Below are 22,382 nucleotides of genomic sequence, written 5' to 3'. Positions count from 1 at the left end.
TAAGCTAAACAATGTATCTTCTATGTTATACAAAAGTATAGTCTAAAGTATCTAATAATAAATTTCTTTAGACTATTAAAATACAGTTTCATAGTCAACTCTTTGAAGACTATTAAAAACAATTTTTGCTCAGAAAGCACTAAAATATAGATTCTGAAAGCTATCTAATATGCTCCAGTCCAAAAATTGTTTTAAAATCAAAAAATTGTTTTAAAATGGCTTAACCACTTCTGAGAATTGGGCCCTGTGACTTCCACTCCGAGGGGTTTTTTTCCTGTCTATGTCAAGAAAAAGGCTCCAATCCACTTCCATGTCCATTTTGGAAACTGGGAGCCTGCCTTTCCAAAGGAAGTGTCTCACATCTTTCTATATCTTTATGTATAAATGCCTCCAGGGCTCCTGCTGATGAACTTTATCTGGTAATTTGATGTCTGAGTTTTGCATTTTGGCTCGTGTGCTTGGCTGCCTCACATCTGACAAGCTGTGCATGCCAGAACCCCGCCCTACCTATTCCTCCAGGGTAAGCTGACACTGCTTGCCTTGGAGTGTTATAATTAGCAATAAAGTTGTATCTGAGTTGGTATCTGAAAATCAGGAACATGAATCTTCATCATGGTCTACCTTCTGTGATCCTATACTGAATGCAACATCAGCTGCAGAGATTTTGCCTTTTTAGTCAAAACTCACTGTCATAGCTGAAAATGCACCTCCTTGTATGATCATGGACTTTCACAAGAGCATCCTCTAGAAGACATAAACCTGCTTTTCAACAAGAGAGGGCTTTAGGAGGTAATGAGATTTTTGTCCATGTGAAAAACTGTGAGAGAACTGTGTCTAAATGCCTGCTGCTGAAAGATCAACACGAGAACAAATCTTAAAATTAATAAAATAATCCTCACTTTTGTCACACATTCATGTGCATATAGATACCTTACTATAATCTTATATCCCAATTCACAGCTTATAATATACTTAATGCTTCTTGGACTTGGAATTTTCATTGTAAGCCATATTTTAAGTATCTCTAAAGTCCTGCTCCCACACTTCTTATGCAGATAGCAATGAACCATAGAGTAAGTAAACTTTTCATAATCTGGCTGCAGATATTGGTACTTTTTAATACTGGGAAGTTTGCTTTACAATATAATAAAGTTTGCTTTACAATATATTTATAAGGAAATATACCTGGGGAGAGCTACTGTCATAATAGACATTATTTACTTTTTTGGTAAAGATGGATAGGGCTCCATTAATGACTGAACAAAATAAATCCCACTGCACTGAGCAAAGTTAATTCTGACTTCTATTCTTGACCTTAGCAGTATCAAAATTTATTTCCACTTGTTCTTCTTTTGATACAATACACAAAGATCTAACAGTATAGTCTAGTGAATGTACAAAATCAGTATATAGTGTACCAACTTTTTGAAAAAGTTAAAGTACCTCACACCAAGCCACACAGCTAGATTCTTATGTTAGATTTAGAATTTACCAGAATCCTGGGATCAGCTCAGTTCAGTATCCACCTACTGAAGAAACAAAATATTACCATGGATTTGTCTTATTCATTTGGACAAAAAGCAATCACAAAACATGGGGGTTTTTTTCTTATGTCAGCTTACTGATACCCAGTTTTAAAAAAAAAAAATCCCTTGAAAAACATGGAAAAGATCAATATATTAGGAGAAAACTTCAAAGGCATATCATTCATGGATTCTGTATGTGTAAAGCAGGTTTAAAATTCTAGCTCTGCATTGCTCTTATTCGGCTTTTCATAGCACATAATTTTTGTAAGCACAGTGTTGTGTTTTCAACATCTAAATCTAAGGCTCTCTAAAGTAAATAAAACAAACCAATGACTTCTCTTCTGTTAGTGGTTATAAATAGGGAGGAGGAGGCCTTGTACTAACAGTAACTAGTTTCAAATACATTGTCCTTTCCTTATCTCTCCTGTTAATACATAAAAGGATCAATACATAAAAGGGTCAATGCACAATTCTCTCAGTTCCAGTCTCTCCCTTCTTCTCCAGGGGACAAGACTCCTTGGACCTCAATTACAGATTTGACCCTGGTTTTTCAGGGAGTGTTTCTGCTCTACCATCTTTGAGATAACCTGAACAAAGCATTCCAACTGACTGTGTGTCACCAAGTTATTCAGTAGCCAATCCATCCTAAACAAACATTTTTCTGAGGTTTAGGATCATGTTAATCTCTCACCAAGGATGAATGAAAGCTTCTGCTATGGGGGACCTTAACTCTTTTGGCTTAAAATCCAAGTGCTCAGACACTGCTGCAGTTGGTGGGTACAGATGTCTAGCATGAGGCTGGAGACCTGCAATCCTGGCTACATCCTGCAGCATGTGTAGCTCTAATTTAATTTAAACTGCATCCTAACAGAAATTCTGAGATTCACTTGTAAATCTGAGATTTTGTTTTATTCACTATAAAATGTAATCCTGTCAATCAGTACTGCACTGCATGAGATCCTGTTTTCAATATGTCAGTGTCTGTTTCATGTAATTACTTAATTTTTAAATTATTAGAAAGCTTGAGGAAAACAGCCTTGAAAGCACAATGCAAAGCAGAGGCTTCTGAGATATGTAAAACTAGTGGAAAACAGACTGGATTTGTCATCTAATGTATGTTTATGTTAAAATGATCAGCAGTACAGTAAAGAGCTGTTAGCACCTTAATTGTAATTTTTTCAGGCTTCACTGTTAGCTCACTGGAGTGAGTAAAAAGCAAAAGAGCAATGCCAGAAAAAGAAATGCCTATAAAACAAAAAAGAAGCAATGATAATTATTAAAATGAAACTACAGAAGCCCATCTGTACTGGAAGTTCTCTATCAAATTCCACATGACATGGCAGAATATGCAAATAAGTCTTTTGAGTTTACCTTTAGTTTAATCCATAGAAATAAGGACCAAAAAGTGATAACCTAGTTGAAATTAGGTTCCCACAAAGTCATTGCTAATTTATAGGATACTGAAACTCATACAGTTATTCTCACTACAGAAATTCCAAATACAAAAAATATTATCATGCAAAAGACTTTTTAGGCATCTGTCTAGGAAGATGGACACTAGTTTTCAACATTTGCATACGAGCAGCATTTATGTGCTTCCTCTAGGTCTCTGTGCATTTTATTTGTCCTATTTCTGTTGCTTTTGAATGTTTTGATTTGGGGAAATTGCTTCTTTGATGCACATGCCTCCATATTTTTTTGTTATAGGCAGTTTGGGCCTTTTTCTTCTAATGCTTTCCGCTGAATATGATCTCCTGATTCACATCACAGAGCATCTATGTAGAATCTTTCCACCTCAGTCCCCTCATTTAAGATATTCTGGGCTATGTTTTTCACTCTGTCCATCTCTCAATCCTTCATTTCTATTAGTTGCTGCAGTTTTTTGATCCCCACCATACTTGGTGGATGCTGAGTTTTATCAGTCTCTCTTCACAGATTTTCTGGTCATGTGCTGCAAGGCCATTTCCAGTGTTTCCACTTTATACTGCAGCTGTCTGGTCTGTGCTACAGATGGTGGTGCAGTGCTCAGGAAGTTTAGAAAAGGAGAAAAAATGACAGATACAGAAAGAAAATTGGCCCTCTGGAGAAAGGTCCAAGTAAGATCTTTTATACTAGATAGGCTGAATGCAAGCACTGGCACACGAACAAAAATAGTTTCCTACAAACTCACTTCATCAATGTCTGGGGATTAGACCTTTGCATCTTGTTATTCAATAAATTAGATGTTTAAATAACTGAACTTTCGTTTCCATTTTCATGTTTTTTTTCTAACTGTAAAAGGGATTTGCTTGGTACTTGGATTTAGAAAAGTAGGAATAAGGGTAAAATGAAAGAATCTGTGATCGAGCAAATGGGAACCACAGCACAGGGCTTCTTTTTCATTGTGTTCTGAGCAGAGTTTGGCTCCGTTTTCTCTAAAGCCTCCTCCAAGGAGCCAAATCCAGCACGTTCCCTCTCAGCTTTCTCTTTTTCCGAGCTGAACGAGCGCTCCAGCCTCTCCTTGGCCATGGCGTGCTGAAGGCCCCGATCACCGTGCCGTGCCGTGCCGTGCCGTGCCGTGCCGCGCCGCCGGGCTCGCTCCGCCGTTCAGCGCTCCCTCGCGAAGGAGCGGGGCGGGAGCGGGGGCGGCACGGGGCTCGCCCCGGCGGCCCGACCCGCCTGGCGCCTTCCCACCCGCGGGGGGCGCTGCCGCCCCACAGCACGGCCCCGGCGGGACGGGCGCTGCCCGCGGGGAGCTCGGGCCGTGCCGTGCCGGGCCGTGCCGGCCGTCGGGAGCTGGCCGCCGGTGGCTGCGGGCCGGGAGCGGTGTCGGGGCCCGGCGGGAGGGACTGACTGCCGTTCCCGCGGAGCCCGGGCAGCGCGCGCCCGCCACGCGCAACTCCCGCGACGGGCGGCGCGTCACGTGGGCGGGCGGTGACGCGGCGCGCGGGGCCGGCGGGATGCGGCGGCGCGAGCGGCCGGTGAGCGCGCGCAGCCGGCGGGGGCGGGGGGAGGGGCGCGGCAGCGTCCGCGCGCTGCCATGGACACCGCGCGCCCGCCGTCCCGTTCCCTCCCCCCCATCCCCCCGGTGCCAACGGCGCCGGGATCGGGAGCGCCGCTCCCGGGCTGGGTGAACGTCCCCGAGCCGTGCTCGGTCCCGGCGTCCCGGGAGGGCGCTCCGCTGGGTGCGAGGCCGGGCAGGCAGCGGGAGACGCGAAAGCTGCGCCGGCGTCCCCGTTATCCCCAGGGGAGGGCGGGAGGACGCCCCGTCCCGGCCGAGTGATAGCGCTGGCCGCCGGTGAGGCGGGGACGGGCGGTCCTGCGGGTGTTCCTGCCCAGCGCCACCGCTGCCGGCTCCGGGAAGAGCTGCGCGTCCCGGGCCGCGCTCCCCGCCGGGGCACGGGGCGGGCCGCGGGGGCTTTTGCCAGGGCAGAGGGAAGGAAGGTAGGGAAGGGTTTCGGGCGTGCCCAGCGCGGGGGTTTGGGTGGCGGCTGAGGGAAATGGAGCGGAGGCAGGACGCGCTGGCGCCGGGGTGCGCGGCAGGGACGGAGCCCACAGCCCCGGGGCGGCGGGGTCCGGCGGGGCCTGAGGCGCCGTGTCCGGCGCATTCCCGGGGAGCGGCATTCCCGGGAGCCAGCGCTCCCAGCCCGGCACGCAGGCAGAGCCCTGGGCGCCCCGAGGCTGCCGGCAGCCAAGGTCTGTTTTCCAGGAATAGCGGCTCTGCCAGGGAAAGGACGGGGCGCCGTTAGAGCCCCGCAGGTGAGCGCGTTCGCCGCTCTGCGCGGGTGCCCGCACCGCCGGGTAGCGGTTCCCTGGAAATTAGCCTTGGGCTAATTAAAGAGGAAAATTGAAACCCCACTTGGCCAGAAATGTGAATAAATAAATAATGTGCATTTGGAGCCTCAGTATGGGGGAAGAAAGATTAAAACTTCTGATAACGCATGTTTGCGAGTTGGTTCTACTTTTTTCCCCTGGAGTTTAACGCTCTAGAGCCAGCATTTTACTGAAAACATATGTGCACATGTGCCATTATTTTTATGGAAATACTGAGAAATTCTGCCTTTGAATTCAGTTATTCCTTCTATTGAGTCTTCTAAACAGTGTGCTTTTAAGAAGCTTAAGTTTTTCTCAAAACAATCTATAAAGCTATTTTTTTTTCAATAGATAAAAGTAACTCCAGAAAAAATGTAATAACTTTTTTCTTGTGGAAAAAAAGGTTAAAAAGTATTTATTTAGTCATGAGTGTTAAGTGTTAAAGCTCTCATCTGGGAAATAGATTTTGTGACCATAAGAGCTGCTCATCTGGAAAATAGATTTTGTTACTGTTTTAGCACAGAAGAGTTTCCATTCTGAATGATTTCTGGTGTGCTTCAGCATGGAAGAATATTAATTGAATTATGTAATTTTATTTGTTTCCTAAAATAGTTATTTTTGTAAAATATTTGCCTGTGTTTATATAATTAATATTTATAATTATTTTTGAATATTTTTGTGTACCTCCAAATATTTCCCAATATTGTCTTAGGAAACAGAAGTGAAATTCTTGTGTATCTCTGGTACACTGCTTCTCCCTCTCTTCAGATCACATTTGTTTTTACAGGGAGATGCTTCTGTTGTGTGGTTTGTGTTTTGTGTGCTATTTTGTCAGAATAGTCAAGTACAGAATATTTCTTGTCTTGAAAATTACCAGTGTTTCTGTGTATGGTGGGCTCTAAGTAAGGTTGTGTTTTGCTGTCTTAAGGTTAGTTATTATTATGGTATAGTTTTTACTTTTGTTGTTTAGGGAGACTTTGGTTGTAGGGGTTTTTTTTCTTCTTTTTCATGCTTTCAGTCTTGGAAGTCTCTATGCAACATCCCAGTATTTCTGGATCATTCAGTTTGCATACCTCCCAAATTTTTTATATTGGATGTTTTTCGTTTGGTACCTAAAATCTGCTGTGTACAGATGACATTTACATGTGTTTCTTTGCACTGAGAAATGAGTATTCTGTGCTGTTTTGCTGGCTCAGGCCTCAGTAGTGTTGAGGTCAACGACTGCTTTTGTGTAAATGTTTTACTAACTCAATCTCAAGTTAACTTTCAACTTCTTGAAATTCATCCTGTGTAGTTATATAATCATGTTTCACTGCTTGCATTGAGTAATGATAAACTCAAATTTGAATAAAACAACTCGATTGGTATTTGATGTGCCTTCACGACCTTATAATTTGCCTGATACACAGTCCACTGCTGTTAGCTGGCAGCCGCGGTGACGGAGTGCAGGCAGGTGTCTCTTGCCATGGTGCTCTGGAGCTGGTTCTCATTGCGAGTCCCTGGAGTGGAATAGCTGTTGTTGCTTCCATCCTGCTTCAGGTGTGTGCCTAACGTGTTCATGGTCAGTGCTGATTATTGCTGCTCCTGAAGGACAGTAACTGAGCCTATTGATAGGGAGCCGTAGGCTTTACCTCACTGAACTGCTTGATTGCATTAATAAGCTTGTGCTCACACAACAATTACCCTGTTTTCTCCTTTCTGTTTATTCTTCATTTTCTCCACCCCCTTGAGTTCTGATACCAGCTAGGACTTTTAAGTTGTTTGAGAGGAACTGTTTTGAAAATATTTTTCCTTCTCAGTAACTTATGCCTTGTCTATTTCTACCCTGAATTTTTTCTTCCATACTTTTGATTATGTCTTTCCACATTTTTTCCATTTCCATTTTTGTTATGCTCTGCTGACTTCTCTCTCTTGCTCTGATTTCTTACTCTTATCTGTTGTCATTCTTCTTGTGGATATTGTTTTGCTGGTGTGCTTGAATAAATGGACTTCACCAGTCATTGAAGGGGCTCAGTGTGTGTTTTTCATTCTTAATGAGGGAGAGGAAAAATAAAATCCCATGGTGATTGGTTGTAAGTTTGTTGTTTAGTTGGGATTTTATTTGTCCTTAGAGGTATAAAAGAAGAAAGAAAAAAGTCAGGGGAAATGTAGAAAACAGAAAGTGGTGTATATCTGAGAAGGGATAGAGAAGAGAAACTTTGTGAGGGAATTTCATGTGAAATAAGGTTCTCAGAGGTCTGGTAAGGAAAGTATGAGTTAATGATGGCAGTTGCTCAGATATTTTCGGATCATCAGAGATTCTGAGGCCTCCATAACTGTCACATGAGCTGTTTGTAATAGGACTCTGGAGTTTGTTCTTAAGACAGGTGCTTGGGTTGCATTTGTGATAGTTCATTAAACAAAATCCTTGCATTGCATAGAATAACATCTCTTTGAACCTGCTGGAAGGTGGCTCTCACTAAGGCACCTTATGTTCTGTTAAAACAGCGCAGCTGCTTGGATTTTCAGTGGCCCTCCTTGCGGTGATGAAGCAAACCTGGGTGATGCCAGCTGCATCTTAGTACAAATCCATAGCCACAAAAGTGCCAAACTGCTTGGCACTTCTCATCAAGCCTCTCCAGGAGAGCACTTTGTTACGGAACTACCTATTTACTCCTTTCCACATAAAATGTGTATACTTTAGAAATTACTGCAGTTGGAGTTGATTTGTCACAGACACAGCAGGACTGTTGTCTGCTGGTGGAATTGTGGTCACTTCTTTTCAGAGTGTGCTTCTAAGGCAGAGAGGATCAGGAGTCTCTGCCTGCATTTCTGCATTTGTTTGAAACAGCAGGATAAAAATAAAGGTCACAGCAGACAGGTGAGGTTACCCATCTGCAGTGGGCTGTGCACTTTTTGACTCTAGACATGGCAGAATGCTGGAGTTAGAGAGGTGCCTGAGGAATGTGATGTTTTTTGCTGGGAATGGGTAAAAGTTAATCTCCCTTTGCTGTAACTGGGGACAAAGGTGAAGAATGGAAATCATAAAAGTCTTACAAGGGCTGAATCTGGGATAAAAGGAAGTGGAGTATAAGTGAGCTTTTTGGGTGTGGGAAAAAGGTGTGAGGAAATAGAGGCTATAGTAAACACACATAGAAAGGAAAGGAGAGGGTTTAGGAATGAATACGTGTAGGATAGAGACAGCAAGTGAAGATTTCAAGAGAATGAACATGGTGGGGCTGAGCAGATTGCTAAAAGACAGTCAAATGTAAGAGCAAGCAGTGGGCAGAGGTCTTGGGCACAGCTGATGAACAGCCATAAAAAGTAAAATCTGCAGTGCTGTGGGTGGATACATGTGTTACCAAGTGTCTGGGAAGTGATAAGGAGCTGTTTGCACCTTCTGTGTGCAGAGTGCTCAGTGTGTGGGTTGGTGCAGGCGATACTGCATATGGTGGGACATCTGGCCACATGCTCTTTTCTGCTCCTAAAGATGCCCAGATTTTGTCCTTCTTTTTACCTGGGCACCCCATGATTTCTGGGCCCATGTCTTTTATTAGCATATCTTAGGAAAAATACATGCAATGGGATAGGTCTTAAGGGACGATGTAGTTGTATCTTGATATCCAATACTGTGTAACACAGCTTTGGGACACTGTTGTTAAAAGCTCTGTAAGCAACCTGAGTGTTTGGGGCAACTGCTTTAGGTTTGTGAGAGTGTGTGGGTTTTGCTATGATTGATTTTTGTTGTTGTTGTTTATAATTCTAAAAATAACAACCAAACCAAAAAGACAGAAAAGAAAAAGATGAAAAAATACGGCGAGACAGTGCTCAGGTGCACTTCAGTTCAGCCCCTCTGGTGCAGCTCAGGCATTTCTCGGAGATGGGGATGCTGCTGGAAGGATATGCCTTCATTCTTTCCGTGTGCTAATCTCTCCCAGCAGCTGTTCTTAGCCTGAGATGAAATTCTCTTTGTTTGTGACTCTGAATAATGCTTGTGTTCTGCCACAGCATCTCAAGTGTGCAAATGTTAAAGTGATTCTGCCCAGAGTTCCCCTCTGGCACTGCTGTTTTTCAGATAATATCTGGGCTTTTGGGAGGAGGTACTGGAGAGTCTGAATATTTAAAATCTGCAAGACAAATAAGAGAAAGAAACTGTCTAAAAGTGAAAACTAGAAAGCAAACTTGAAAGCAAACTACTCCTTCTCTTCTGCGCTTGGGAAATGGAGAGACCTTTACCCTGAAAGAACAAATTAGTTAGATGTAATTGTAGCACTAAGTGCAATAAGCTCTTTTTGGATGAGGTGTTGGAAAGCACCTAAAGGGAGAATGTAAGTGTACAGAATGATTTATTTATTTTCTTCTTTAACAGAGCTTTAAAGGAGAGAGCTCTTGGTAATTTCCATTCCTTCTTTCTTTTCTTTTTTTCTTCAGGACCTTCTGCAGCTCTGTGATTGCTGATACGTGCTTGACAGCCTCAAGGGGTCCTGGCAAGATGGCATCTTCCAGACTTCCCATCCTTATAGCATTGGCATTTTCCTCTTTGCCCTTTGTTCTTTCACATTCAAACAGGGAAATGTGGTTTCAGGAGTTCTTTCCACCTAATGTGTGCCCTCTAAATGCCAAAGAAAACACTTTTTATGGCATCATGTTTGACGCAGGAAGCACTGGAACCCGTATTCATATTTACACCTTTGTGCAGAAGAGCCCAGGTAAGACCCCCATGTGTGTTGACTTAGGTTCCAACTTCTCAAAACAGTTTTGTTTTTTGCCAGCTCAGTATTTGGGAGCAGCTGAAGATTTCTACAGTTTGTCCTTCAAATGGTCCTCCTGCAGGTGTTTGTTGTCCGTTTGTCATGGTGTTTTGCTGTGTAAATACCTTTTTTGTAGGTCTTTTGAGTCTCAGAGATACAATTCTGGGTATACTGGAGAATTCTAAATTTTCAAACATTTTCATCTACACAGCTGCTTAAAAGGAATATCTCATTGAGATGTAAAGATACTTAGGTTGGTTTTGTCAGGTTGCATGTTACCTTAAATTTTATCACGAGATACTTGAATCCTGCATATGTTTATGTCACATTTTGTAGCAGATTAAAATCAGTAAATTAAAGAGCTATTAAGTACTGAAGGTCTGAGCCATTTCCAGGAGACGTGTGTTGAGATGCACCACACTCCAGTGTATCTGGTGCTCACATGGTGCAGAGGTGCCCAATTTTGGCTGCACGTGTGACAGGATGGATTCAGGAGGATGAAGTAGCTTGGGTACAGTGAGCCAGCAGGTTTGCAAAGCTTGAGGGTTGCTTGCTGGGACATAGTGCTTATGTGTCTTTGCATGACTTCATCCATGGTTTGGAAGGACTGGTACAAGGTCCAGTTCTGTTGGACTCAGCCTGGATTGCAGTGTGCAATACTCAGGGACAGCTTCTACACCCAAACTGCTCTGGGAGCAGTGGTCTAACTTGTTTGGCTTTTCAGCCAAGTACTTGAGCGCAGTCAGCTCTGTTCTATCTCAGCTGGATGAATCACCTAAGGATAATTGGGAATTGATGTGGTGGTGTGTGTCTTAATATGCACTAGTATTTCACAATTTGTGTAAGGACAGAAAGGGAAAGAAATTTATTAAGAATAGGTGACAGTTATGCTGCATAGTTGTAACTTACTGTAGTTCACAAATGCTAAATGAACATACTTTTAATTATAACAACATGTTATTAATAAATTGTTTGTGAACTTGGAGGGTACAAGGGCAAGCTTCTGCTAAATATATTCCTGAAGTGAAGGAACAAGGCTTGTTTCAGGAGAGGAATAATCTTGTTTGCAAGGAGAATCAAGGATAGTCACTTTCACTTTGGAAATTAAAGAATAAGATTTGAGTTGTTGACTGTATCATGTAATGTTTTGTTTGTGCAGAAAACCTTCCAGAGGTGGAAGGGGAAGTCTTTGAGTCTGTGAAGCCAGGTCTGTCTGCATATGCTGATCAGCCTGAAAAGGTAGGACTGGCCTGCATTCCCTGGGAGTTGGTCGTGCTTCTGTTATAATCATTAGATTCTACCAAGTTCAAGTATTACTGATTGCAATTGCAAAAACTCAAGAAGAAATGTGAAAGTTCTGCTGCTGTCTCTCTAAACCTGTTCCTCTACTTTTGTAAGTTAAGTTCAACATGGTGAAATAGGAGCTGATGTTTTACATATTTCATCAGTGGAACAGTAGATTAATTAATTGCTTAAATGTTTATATAACTAGACTATATGCCTTTGAGAATTTCAAAGACAAAGTGATTTTTGTCTCTAGCAGCATCCAAATTCAGTGTTTATTTCCTCTACAGCTACCCCAAATATGAGTAAATGCATACTCTGTCTCATTTAGAAATAATTTTCTTAGCTCTGAAGTAAGCTGCCATTTTCCAGACCCCCTGTGCTGACAGGAAGCTCTTTCACAAACTAAAGGAGGTGCCAGAGAAATTATTAGATACACTATTTTGTGTGCTTCAGCAGCCTTGAAGTTGGGGGCTAGCATTATGGGGATTTCAGGTTTCTCATTTTGCTCAGTTGGATTCCATGCTACAGGAATTTGAGTGTGACACTTCATGGAAGAGTGAATGGATTTGGGATTTTTTAAAAACTTTTATAAGATCACCTATGATTCCAGTAAAACTTGTTTTTTGGGTAGGAGAGGAGAACTCAGCCCAAAATAAATTTCTAGGCATTTCACAGGAGAATGTTTATTGCTAATGCTAAACTGTGATTGTTAGAGCAGTGGAAATAATTGAGAGCCAGCAGTGATGTCTGTACCTTGTGTGGTAACCATTGCACAGCTGGCATTTTATTTACAATATTTGCTATGGACACACTTGGAATTCTTATGTTGCATTTAGTGAAATCTACAGATGTTTCCCCTTGCTATGGTAGCCTCAGTCAGTAATTGCACCATTTAAGTTTCATCATACTGGAAGATGTTTAGATTTGTCAGGTAGTCAGTTCCCTCACCTCCCTCCATCCTTTCAAAAAAATACCTTCCACAAACAATGATATTTATCTTCCCTAAAATATATTTGTGAATACACCTTTCCTTCCAATGCAGATGTTCTGTTTAATGTTCTAATGAGATATCTGGCATGGTTTTTGTACTTGTCTTGGGTGTGGGTATCTTCTGCTATTGAATACTGTTCTCACAAGTTTTGAGGGGAAACTGAGAGGCCTATTCTCTGATGGCCTGTAGAAGGAAACCATATAAAAAGCATATTTTTCCTTTTAGGGCGCTGAAACTGTCAAAACATTGCTGGACATGGCTGTCGATGCTGTGCCACCTCATCTCTGGAAAAAGACCCCAGTGGTGTTAAAAGCCACGGCTGGACTTCGCTTGCTGTCGGAGGAGAAAGCTCAAGCTCTGCTTTCAGAGGTAGCACTGAGTAGCTTTGGATGCACTAGTATTGTTCTCCCTGTTTCATCTTCTTTTTTTTTTAAATTCAGCTCTCTATTCTGTTTAGCATAAGAGAATTTAATCTCTGAAAAGAGACTGTAATCCCATGATAGCATAAAACTCACAGAGTATCTTGTCTGGTCCTGAAATCCTGTGTCTTGCTGTGGTGGAAGGCATGGAGAGAGACGTACAATAGTTCTTTTCTTTCTTTCCTAGCCCCTACTCCACACACTTGTCTTAGTTTCTGCTGCTGCATAAAACAAAGCTTTGTCAACCTCAGAGCAGAGCTTGTCTCTGAAGACCAAGAAATCTAATCACTATTTCTTTCCTCAGGTGAAAGAAGTCTTTGAGGAATCACCATTCCTGGTTCCAGAGGACAGTGTTGGCATCATGGATGGATCTCATGAAGGTATGTTTTAGGAGGGGTAAAAAGTAAAAGCAAAGAGAAATGGGAAAAAGAGGGATATCTTAGGAACATGAGAGGGAAAGAAAAATGGTCCCTAAACCAAGCAGAAAAAAATAAAATGTTTCTGGCCCTGTTTGAAACAATGCAATTCTGCCTTTCTGAGGTGGTGTTAATTGCTTGGTCACCTGTTAGGCTACAAATGCAGCTATACAAGGAGATTTCACAAGTTTTGGAACAAAAACTGTCTCAACAATAAGCATTGCCTGATGCAGGCCTAGCAGCTGAAGCCTCCTCCTAGGAACTGGTGCAAAAGAGGTGGTGTCCACCTCTGAAAGGCTACATGACAATATATAGCAGGCTGGGAAGCTTATGGAAAATGCCTTGTAAATTCTGCAATATTAGCATTAAAAATAACCTATTATGAGCAGCTCATCAATTTCAATCTAAAATTGGGAGGATTGTGAATATTAAAGGAGAATGAAGGATAATTGACAAGTATTAAAAACAGATGACTAATAAAATAGAAAGTTAAAAAATATTCTGTTGGGAAAAATACTGTAGTAAAGTAGCAAGCAAGTACTTAAAATACAAGAAAAGATGAAATATGTTGTAGGTTTGGAGTGAGCAATGATTTTGCAGTGCAGAAAAAAACAGTGTAACATTCTGGCTACATATCCAGACATACTACCTTGGAGAATGGGCAAGTAATAATCACCTGTATGGATGCCTGATGAAAAGAGCCATCCTATCATGTTATGTTCAGCTCAGAACTCTTCCTTATGGCAGATAAATTGCCACTTTGGAAGGTGTTGAAGGAAAGCAAGAATTATCACAGTGCTTACACAACTAATAAATGGAGGAAGACTAAAGAGCAAAATCTGTCCACATGAGCCGAGAGAAAAGAAGAAGTATCATAAAGTATTGAAGTATTTGATAAGTATGGTGTAGTGCATAGTTTGTCACTATGGATTAATGGGTGAATTGTACAGTAGGGAGAACTGTTGCATTGACAGGGGCAGGACCAATGAGGCATAATAGAGCACAGGGTAGCCTGCCAAGTTTATTTAAAATCCCTACCTCTTCTATTGTCACATGTTTGGGTGAGAATCATGTAAGTGTCAAGCAAGCCACTGGAATCAAGGAGCTGTTTGTGTTTTACTGGTTGTGCTCTGTCTGTAGTGTAATTATAGAAACCTTAAGATTAAAACACAGTGGTGTGAATGCAGTTTTCAGATTGGGAATTGAAAAGCAGGACTGCAAAAAGAGGCCCAAGGATACTTGTGCAGTGTCAGCTCATTACTTCTTTGTATGTTGTTTGGATAATATATATGATTTATGTATGCTGCAGTTGCATGGATGTTACAAAGTCCTACCTATTTCAGCTCATGAGACTTGTATGAATCAATAATTTATCATATAATTTAATTATGAGTTTTAATTAATCCCTGAAGTCTGGGGTGGTTGGGTTAAGCTAGTAATGACTTCCAGGTAAATAAATAACCTGTGGAGGGCTGGTAACAGTGGGCAGGAGATTGTGGGAGTATTTAATGGTGATTGTTTTTTCTTTTCTTTTTTTCACTCATTGCAGGAATTTTAGCCTGGATCACTGTAAACTTTTTGACAGGTAATTATTTCTGTATAACTACTCTAAGCTTGAACTTGAGTAACTTCTGTGGAGATGGTCACCCTAAGTTCCTCTGCCTTGGCCATGCTTTTCCTGCCTGTTCTCTCATCAGTGCTGAAGCAGTGGATTGCCTTGGGCAGACTGTGTTCCAGAGTCTGTAGTAAGAAGGAGACGTCTTAACCCTGAAGGTGCCAGAATTTACTCAGATCTTGGAGGCACTGGCAGGCTGGTTTCCCTAACGTGCTTTGGGGAGTGGTACTGCTAATGTGTGGGAAACAAGGCCTTGCAGTGTTCTTCATCCCAGTGTGAGCTGTGCAGCTACAGTGGTGCTGCAGGGCATGGTGCCTTAGCACTACTGGCTCTGAGAGCTTCTGGGAGTGCAATCTAGTGAAAAGAAAATCAGTACTCTAGTAGATAGATGAGCAAGCAAAAAAGCTGCTCTGGGTGAAGAGAAATTACAATAGCTGGTTTGGCTCTTACTGCCCTTCTTTACCTACTACTGCTTTTGCCCAGCTATATGGTGGTTACAAAATTTGTGTACTCTCCCTGACGGTCTTCTGCAGGAGATACTTTGTCTCTTACTTTCAGCTTTTGCTTGATACCTGGAGATTTATCTGCTTTGGTCTCTTTGGAGGAGAGATTGGAATCAAGGAAGAAAGTCTGTGTCTCATTCTGTAATACTTTCTGTTTGCCTGCCTGTTCTCTCTGAGGTTTTTTCTTTGAAGGGCAGCTCAGCCCTCCTTGTATTGCTGTGATCACCTGGTGGCTGCCTGAGCATCCACACAGTATCTGCATTTCAGCATTTGTGCACTTGGGGCTGTTCTGAGCACGGTGTTGTTTGCAGGGCAGCTGTCTGGCCAGAACCAGCAAACTGTTGGGATTCTGGACTTGGGAGGAGCCTCAACCCAAATCACATTCCTGCCACGGTTTGAGGTGAGGAGTGGTTAAAAGTGTGTGGGCTGGGACTGCAAGGCTGGTGGAGAGACCTGAGCACTGCTGCACTCTCTGGTGCCACTTTGTCAGCAGTGGCACAAGCAGAACATCCCTGGTTTACAGAACATCTGTATTTCTGTTCCCTTTGAGATCAGCAGCTGGCTGATAGGCACTTGCAAACAAAGGAGCTGAATCATGAGGAAATAAAAAGAAAGCAAATGAGTAAAACCAAAAAGAAACAGCTTTTTTTTTTCTGGACTCAGGCTAGGAAAGCCTCATTAATGTTGATATTGCTGTGTATTCAACAAATATAGAACATTTCTTGGTAGTATTCTGGAATATTAGAAGAGATGTAGGGGCTGGTCTATCTTTTTTTTTTTCCCCCCATTCGAGTCTGATAACAGATCTTCACTAAGTTTTGGAGGGGAGGAGTGTTGTATAGGGTAAATTTCTTTAATAGCAGCACAGTCAGTTCTCTGTTTTCTTATCAGTTTCTTCTCATTCCTTTTAAACATTCTGCTCTCTGTCCCCCAGACACCTCTGCTGGAATTTTTAGTAGTTCCATAGCTGTTTAGAAACAGTTTGAACTGTGACCCAAGTCTGCGGTTTGCATGAGAAAATTACCTATTCTGTACCTTCATATTGTGATGGGTTTATGTTGCTCTGTCTGAAGGAGTAACTTCTTTAACCTTTTTTATTTAATAGAACTTGAGATTATCAAAGGATGTTTGGTGGCGACAAAACACATGGCTTTCACATCAGGATATTCTAATTCTGCAACTGTGTGTTATGTTGAAACATGACATGCAACCTTATCCTGTTCAGCAAAGCCTCAAGTGTACAGTGGGCTTGTCCTCTGTTTTGTGTTGATAACACCTGCTAAAGTGGGCACTGGACCAACAGGAAAGGGTGTTGCATGTCAGGGTTTTGGAGAATAAATAGAACTGTGAAATAGGCTGAACTGCAGCTCAGGATTCAAATGTCCCCTTCCAGCCTTGCAGGAAAAGGCCTGGAGTGTTTGCTGCTGACTAGGACTAATGGTGTGAATTTGTAGAGCAGTGTGGAGTCAAGGTTCATGCTTGTACTCTATGTCTGCTTCTCACCTGTGCTGTCAAGTTCAAATAAATAAGCTCAGTATGTTTTTGGGAGTTTTTCCCATCTGACAGAATTAGTGGGGATACCTCCCTTTGATTTGCAGTGGAGATTTTTCCTTCCTGCAATCTGAGACAGTCACATGCTTGCTCTTGTATTAGTTTTGAACAAAATAGTGTAAGAGATTTTTTAAATTAAATATGAATTACAAGCAAGTAAAGAACATATAATGACAACTGCAGGGAACTGATTTTAATTTCATGGCATTATTGCCAAAGCTAAAAGCAACTGAAAACCAATCATAGTAATTATGAAATTGTCTGTCTGGTGTCTGCCTCATTTTTTGTGAAAGTAGGGCATAAAGAAGACAATTGTTTTTTCCAAACTAATTTTTTTTGGGGATCTCTCCTTTAAATAGTTTTTGTGATGTAACAGAACTCAAAATATGTCAGTCTGTGTGTATAAGGCCAAGGATGTGACTGCCATTTCAGTGATAATCAACTTGAGACCCAAAACAAATTTTGATTTGTATTTGCTCAGAAGACGCTCAAGCTGAATACTGTCAAATTCCTTTCAGCTTTGAGCAGGCTTCTGTCTAGGATTCTAGGAAAAATAACTCAGATCTGGATCTCCTTACTTGCATGGCAACTGCAGGACTGTGCAGCTTCAGTTCTCTCTGACTCTGCTGCTTGGCCCAGAATAACCACGGGTGATAAAAGTGCATGGAGCCAAGAAGGGGTGGGAGGATGGGGCCATGAGGAGAGGAGAGACAGAAACTGAGACTGAGAGCTTAGGGAGGGGACACAAAGAATCAGTAAATGATTGCTGAAGCAGTTCAGCCTTGCAAGAGTGTGAGTTAGTCTGTCAGGAAGCTAGGGCAGGGTACCAGGGGGATGGAGGTGTGCACAGAGAGAAGACTGAGAGGAAGAAACTGGAGGTGGTGAGACAAGAGGCTAATTTAGGTGAAGCAGCCCTAAGACTGGGAGTGAGTGGTCACAGTGTTTCCTTGAGTACCAGCAAGGCATTTGACATGGTGAAAATGGGGCCTATACCTTGTATTTTTAATTCTTCTGAGTACTTCAGTTTAGGTGCCTAGCGTGACTTCAGAAAGTTCATAGCACTTGTAGTGCAGCTGATTTCTGGTAATGGGGATGGGGACTCTCTACATGTAGAGTAACATGTAAGTACTCTGAAAAAATTCAGGTTACCTGAATTAGAAAGTGTTTTCATCCTGATCTGTTGTGCTTCCCTGTTATACGTTGAAGTAGCACAAAGATGCATATAAATAAAATTGGTGTTAAAAGCTGCAGATATTACAGCAGTGGCAGCATTGGAAAGCTGTACTTTGTTTTCAAAGCAGGTCAGATGAGTGTGCAGTAAACTTTATGGGTATATCTGTGATATTACATTAAACTTGGTTATTCTTTATTGCATAGTATAAACGAAAACATTTTTTTCTTTTACTTAACTTGTAGGAAACTCTGAAGGAAACCCCTGAGGATTTTCTTACCTCATTTGAAATGTTTAATAGCACGTACAAGCTCTATACCCACAGGTGAGGAGCAAAAGACTGCTATTTCCACTGGGGAAATCAGCCCCTGAGCTAACAGCCACATCATCCTGGTACCAGCAGCAGAGACCATGACTTTTTTACTACTTATCTACATGGAACAGTAGAAGTGGAACATGACATTAGCTGGCTGGAAGCGTTCCAGGATCATGGTTCGTGTCAGTGCAAGGGAGTATTAGGCAGTCTTTCAAATGAAGGGACAGCATTGTGAGCCCATATTTAAGGAAAAGAATTCTTAATACTGGATTCAAGCCAAATATTCTGAAACAAGCAGAAAGGTAGATATTATGCCAGTAGTCAGAACTAAAAACGATCAGATTTGGAAAGAGGATTTCCTGAGACTTAGTGGAGTGAGCATTACCATCTCAGCCAGTTATAGAATCTGCTTACTTGACAGCAGAGCTGGTCTAATAGTCATCCTCTCCTACTCCTTACATTTGCTGATGTAACTAATTGCTGTAGTCATTGATACAGTTCATTAGATCACCTAAAATAATTGGGATTGAGAAATCATCTCCTAAAAGTTGAGAGAGAGCTGGAGGTTAGTTTAACTCTGAATATTCTGGAAATGTTTAAAATGACATTACAAAAGTGGTAAGTGGCCAAACACAGAGATGGGAATGAAAGGGTCAACAGGATTTTAATCTAGCTGTGTTGCTGCAATGTGTGATGATGTTCTCATAAGCACTGTTCATATTCTAGCTTATAATGAATGTAGCAGTCACCAGTGAAGTCAAAACAGGTGAATTTCACACAAAGCCACGGTTCCTATTTTGTGGGAGGTTCTGCACTCTGCTCTAAGAGCACATAGTTTTGTGTGTGCTGCATAAGAGTGGCTGCCCTATTCTCCATGCACTCAGCACTTACCCTTCCTCCTCCCTCATTTTTAAGGTGGTGCTTTTTTGCTTTTCATGATCATCTTGTATAAATGCCACATCAGCTCTAACCACTTCCTGCAGTTTTAGATTCACCCATTTTACAACTCTATATTTCTTGGGTTTGTGTCACTCTTTTGGCCCTCAGGGTTGTTCTGGCAAAGGGAACTCTGTTTTAGAGAGGGAGCCTTTTGAGAATCAGAGGAAGGAAATTTGGTTTGGGTGTTCCAGGACTTAGGAAGAGGGCTATGGGTAAAGCATACCAGATGTGCAGGAATCAAGACTATAACATCTGTCTTTTGTTGTTCACAGCTATTTGGGGTTTGGACTAAAAGCTGCAAGACTGGCAACGCTTGGAGCTTTGAACATGGAAGGTATGTTCATATACTAAAACATTCAAGATTTATGAAGAGATGCTTAGACTTAGCCTTGTGTCAGCAGCCCATTTCCTGTGTGTCTTCACTTCTGTATCTTGTGCTTTTCTATGTTGCTGATGGTATATGTTTGTCTGAAAACAGCTACCACTTGTTAAGGGGTTGTCTTGTGGGACAGCTGCTTTTCCCTGTTTTTGAGATCAGCCAGCAGTGACATTCAAGTGCAAATTCCAGAAATGCACATGTGGGAGCTACAAACACCGTGGCCAGCCACAAACTCACAGCTTTACAAACATCCACAGAAGCATGAGCAGCACAAACAGATCCTTTTCCTTAGGGCTGCTGCTTAGGCCAAACCACTTTGAAGGATCTGCGTGGTCTGTGGTGCTCCCCAGACCTGTTGTGTGCACTGCCCTAGTCTAGATGGAAGCCCAGGAGCACATCACATGCTCTCACTCAGTAACCTGAGTGCATACTCACATTCCTGAGTCAGTCCCTCACCCAGAGCTTGGGCCTTTTGTCTAGTCTCTGGCCAGGAACTGGGGTCTTTCCACCTTCTGGATTCTTACTTGACAGCTAGATGGACTTGTGATAATTACTGGAATGTACTCAAATCAGAAATAGTTGGGAGTAGGGATTGAGAAGAAGATAGGACAGACTACAATGATTGGTCACAAGGCTCAGACAGAAAAACACATGGACCTGCTTACTTGTGACTGTCTTGTTTTATAGTCTCCTCTGGTTTGCCATATTTGCACTTCCCTGATCCCTTAATTCCCCCTTTTCTCAGCCTTTGAGTCTTTCCCTAAGTATCTCATAGCAAACCAGAGTCTGCCTCAAGCATACTGTTAGAAGTTTGCTTTTTCTGTGAGACCTGTGTGTGCAGCAATAATCATGTTTTCTTCTTATCAGTTACAGTATTTCTGGTTGAACCCCTCAAAGGTTACATTCAGTGGATCCTTTAGTGGCCATTGATCTCTGTCTTAGGAGATCATTTGTCTTCATTGCTCAGTTGCTTTGTTTGTCTTGGTTATCTGCTGTCATTAGGGTTTGTGCATCTGTGTGTTTATCACCTCTCATTTCTTGTCTTTCGTGGTGAATAGCCATTACCCAGATACCTTTGTACCATTTATCTCATTAAAAAATGACAAGCGTGGCTGCTCTGCTGTTTGCAGGACAAAACAGACACAACTTTACAACTTTTCCAGACTTGAGACTGGTCCTTCATTTGTAATCAGTTAGTGCCACATCCATCAATTCAGATTTTTGTACTTTCACTTAAAGACTTTAATGAAGATCTTTCAGCCTTTTCTGGTTCTGCTATTGATTTATAGCTATGTAAAATTCTGTGCTTCCTGACTCTCCTCTCTGCTCTCTTTCCAGTTGTGGATGGACAAATGTTCCGCAGTTCTTGTTTGCCTAAGCAGTTGGAGGCAGAGTGGCACTTCGGGGGAGTGAAATATCAGTATGGTGGCAACAAAGAAGGTAAATTAAGGAGACTTGTTTCTTTTACAATAAGTCTTATCTCCAGAAATCTGAGTTTTTCCTTGTCAAATATTTCCTCAGTTAACCGATGATGATTGGGATATGAAGGATATCTGTCCAGTTGCAAAGGCTGATTTCTGAGAAATCCAGATTAAAATCTGAAGCTGTAAGAGTAGCTGACCTGTACCCCTGTCCTCTGACTGTGATCTCTTGTTACAAATCATACCTTTATAGGAGATGTTTAGAATTACTTGTGCAAATAAGAGAGGTTTTTGTGAAGCTTTGAGCAAAGTGCAAAAATTCTGTTTGTGTTAGGGTACAAACATTTTGGCCTACCAGTTAATCTCACTCGTGGAACTGTTTCTTAAGTCTCTAATAACAGTAAGTCTCTAATGCTGTGTAGAGAGGGTGAGTCTGCTGCCATCATAGACTTGAACAGACTGGAGACATGAGAGCTGAATTGCAGATTTCATGTGTGTGGAGTAGGTTGGTAAAATTACAGTGGGCTGGGGAGAGAAAGCAAGCTTTTATCTAACAAGTGGGAGAAAATGTAGAAGATTCTGCTGGCCACAGAACGTGTCAATGGGAGTTTTGCCTGACATGGAAGTAGTTTGTGTGGCCCTTCTTTCAGACCCAGCAGTGATCTGCTCTAACCAGTTCTCCTTGATGAGGGGCTTTTAGTCCTTGCCTCTGTGTAGGTGCCATGTTGGATTGCAGAGGGGATATGTAAGCTCTTGTCCTGATGCTTTAACCGCTGCTTCTTTAACTTTTCATCCTGCTGCCACTATTTCTTCCATCTCTTGCATATGCTCTTTGGCTCACCCAGTCTGTGTTTTTCCTGACAGGAGAAACAGGATTCAAGCCTTGCTACTTGGAAGTACTCAAGGTTGTCAAAGGGAAACTTCACCAACCAGAGGAGATTCGTGGAAGTTCCTTCTATGCTTTCTCCTATTACTATGATCGAGCAGCTGACACCAACCTAATCGGTAAATTTGGGATAATCTCCTACATGTGAGCATGTCTTCCAGAAGGTAGACAGAGGAACCCTGGTGGCTGGAGCCATGGGGAGCAGAAGAAAGCAATGTTATTGAGAAAGAGGAGATACACAAAATGCCTCGAGGGAATGACTTTTATCTGTCACTGCAGTTTGGTGTTCAGCACATGAAATAAGCTCTGGGCTCCAGTCACATCTGCAGCTCTGTCTTCTGTTCCAAGCAGGTCTCACTCCTAGTGCAGCATCCCTGAGTTGCACTCTAGGGTCAACTTGGATAAAGAATTCAAATGCTGTCAGGTCTATGATGATGTTT

The 22,382-nt window shown here is 42.2% G+C and overlaps 1 protein-coding gene across 5 annotated transcripts in view; it reads left to right on the top strand.

Annotated features, from left to right (window-relative positions):
* The first annotated feature begins 4,587 nt into the window (after window positions 1-4,587).
* The window catches only part of ENTPD5 (ectonucleoside triphosphate diphosphohydrolase 5 (inactive)), a 28,462-nt gene continuing 10,667 nt past the window's right edge, over window positions 4,588-22,382 (top strand). For 2 of the 5 annotated variants that reach the window (XR_010783879.1, XM_066552829.1), the window contains exons 1-11: window positions 8,009-9,625; window positions 9,729-10,006; window positions 11,208-11,287; window positions 12,552-12,695; window positions 13,050-13,125; window positions 14,711-14,746; window positions 15,591-15,679; window positions 18,247-18,326; window positions 19,529-19,590; window positions 20,974-21,075; window positions 21,921-22,061. Coding sequence is in view for 3 of the 5 variants with exons in the window: in XM_066552829.1 (XP_066408926.1) it covers window positions 9,594-9,625; window positions 9,729-10,006; window positions 11,208-11,287; window positions 12,552-12,695; window positions 13,050-13,125; window positions 14,711-14,746; window positions 15,591-15,679; window positions 18,247-18,326; window positions 19,529-19,590; window positions 20,974-21,075; window positions 21,921-22,061 (1,120 nt within the window). In the remaining 2 variants the exon portion in view is untranslated. Of the gene's footprint in view, window positions 4,950-6,789; window positions 6,858-8,007; window positions 9,626-9,728; window positions 10,007-11,207; window positions 11,288-12,551; window positions 12,696-13,049; window positions 13,126-14,710; window positions 14,747-15,590; window positions 15,680-18,246; window positions 18,327-19,528; window positions 19,591-20,973; window positions 21,076-21,920; window positions 22,062-22,382 lie in introns of those variants that run through there. The other 3 variants (XM_066552830.1, XM_066552831.1, XR_010783880.1) reach the window with 3 other exon arrangements.

Source organism: Molothrus aeneus, chromosome 6, assembly GCF_037042795.1.
Source record: "Molothrus aeneus isolate 106 chromosome 6, BPBGC_Maene_1.0, whole genome shotgun sequence".
In the NCBI taxonomy this organism is placed as follows: domain Eukaryota; kingdom Metazoa; phylum Chordata; class Aves; order Passeriformes; family Icteridae; genus Molothrus; species Molothrus aeneus.
The sequence above is the reverse complement of the archived record's forward strand: the minus strand, read 5'-3'. Positions and strand labels throughout refer to the sequence as shown.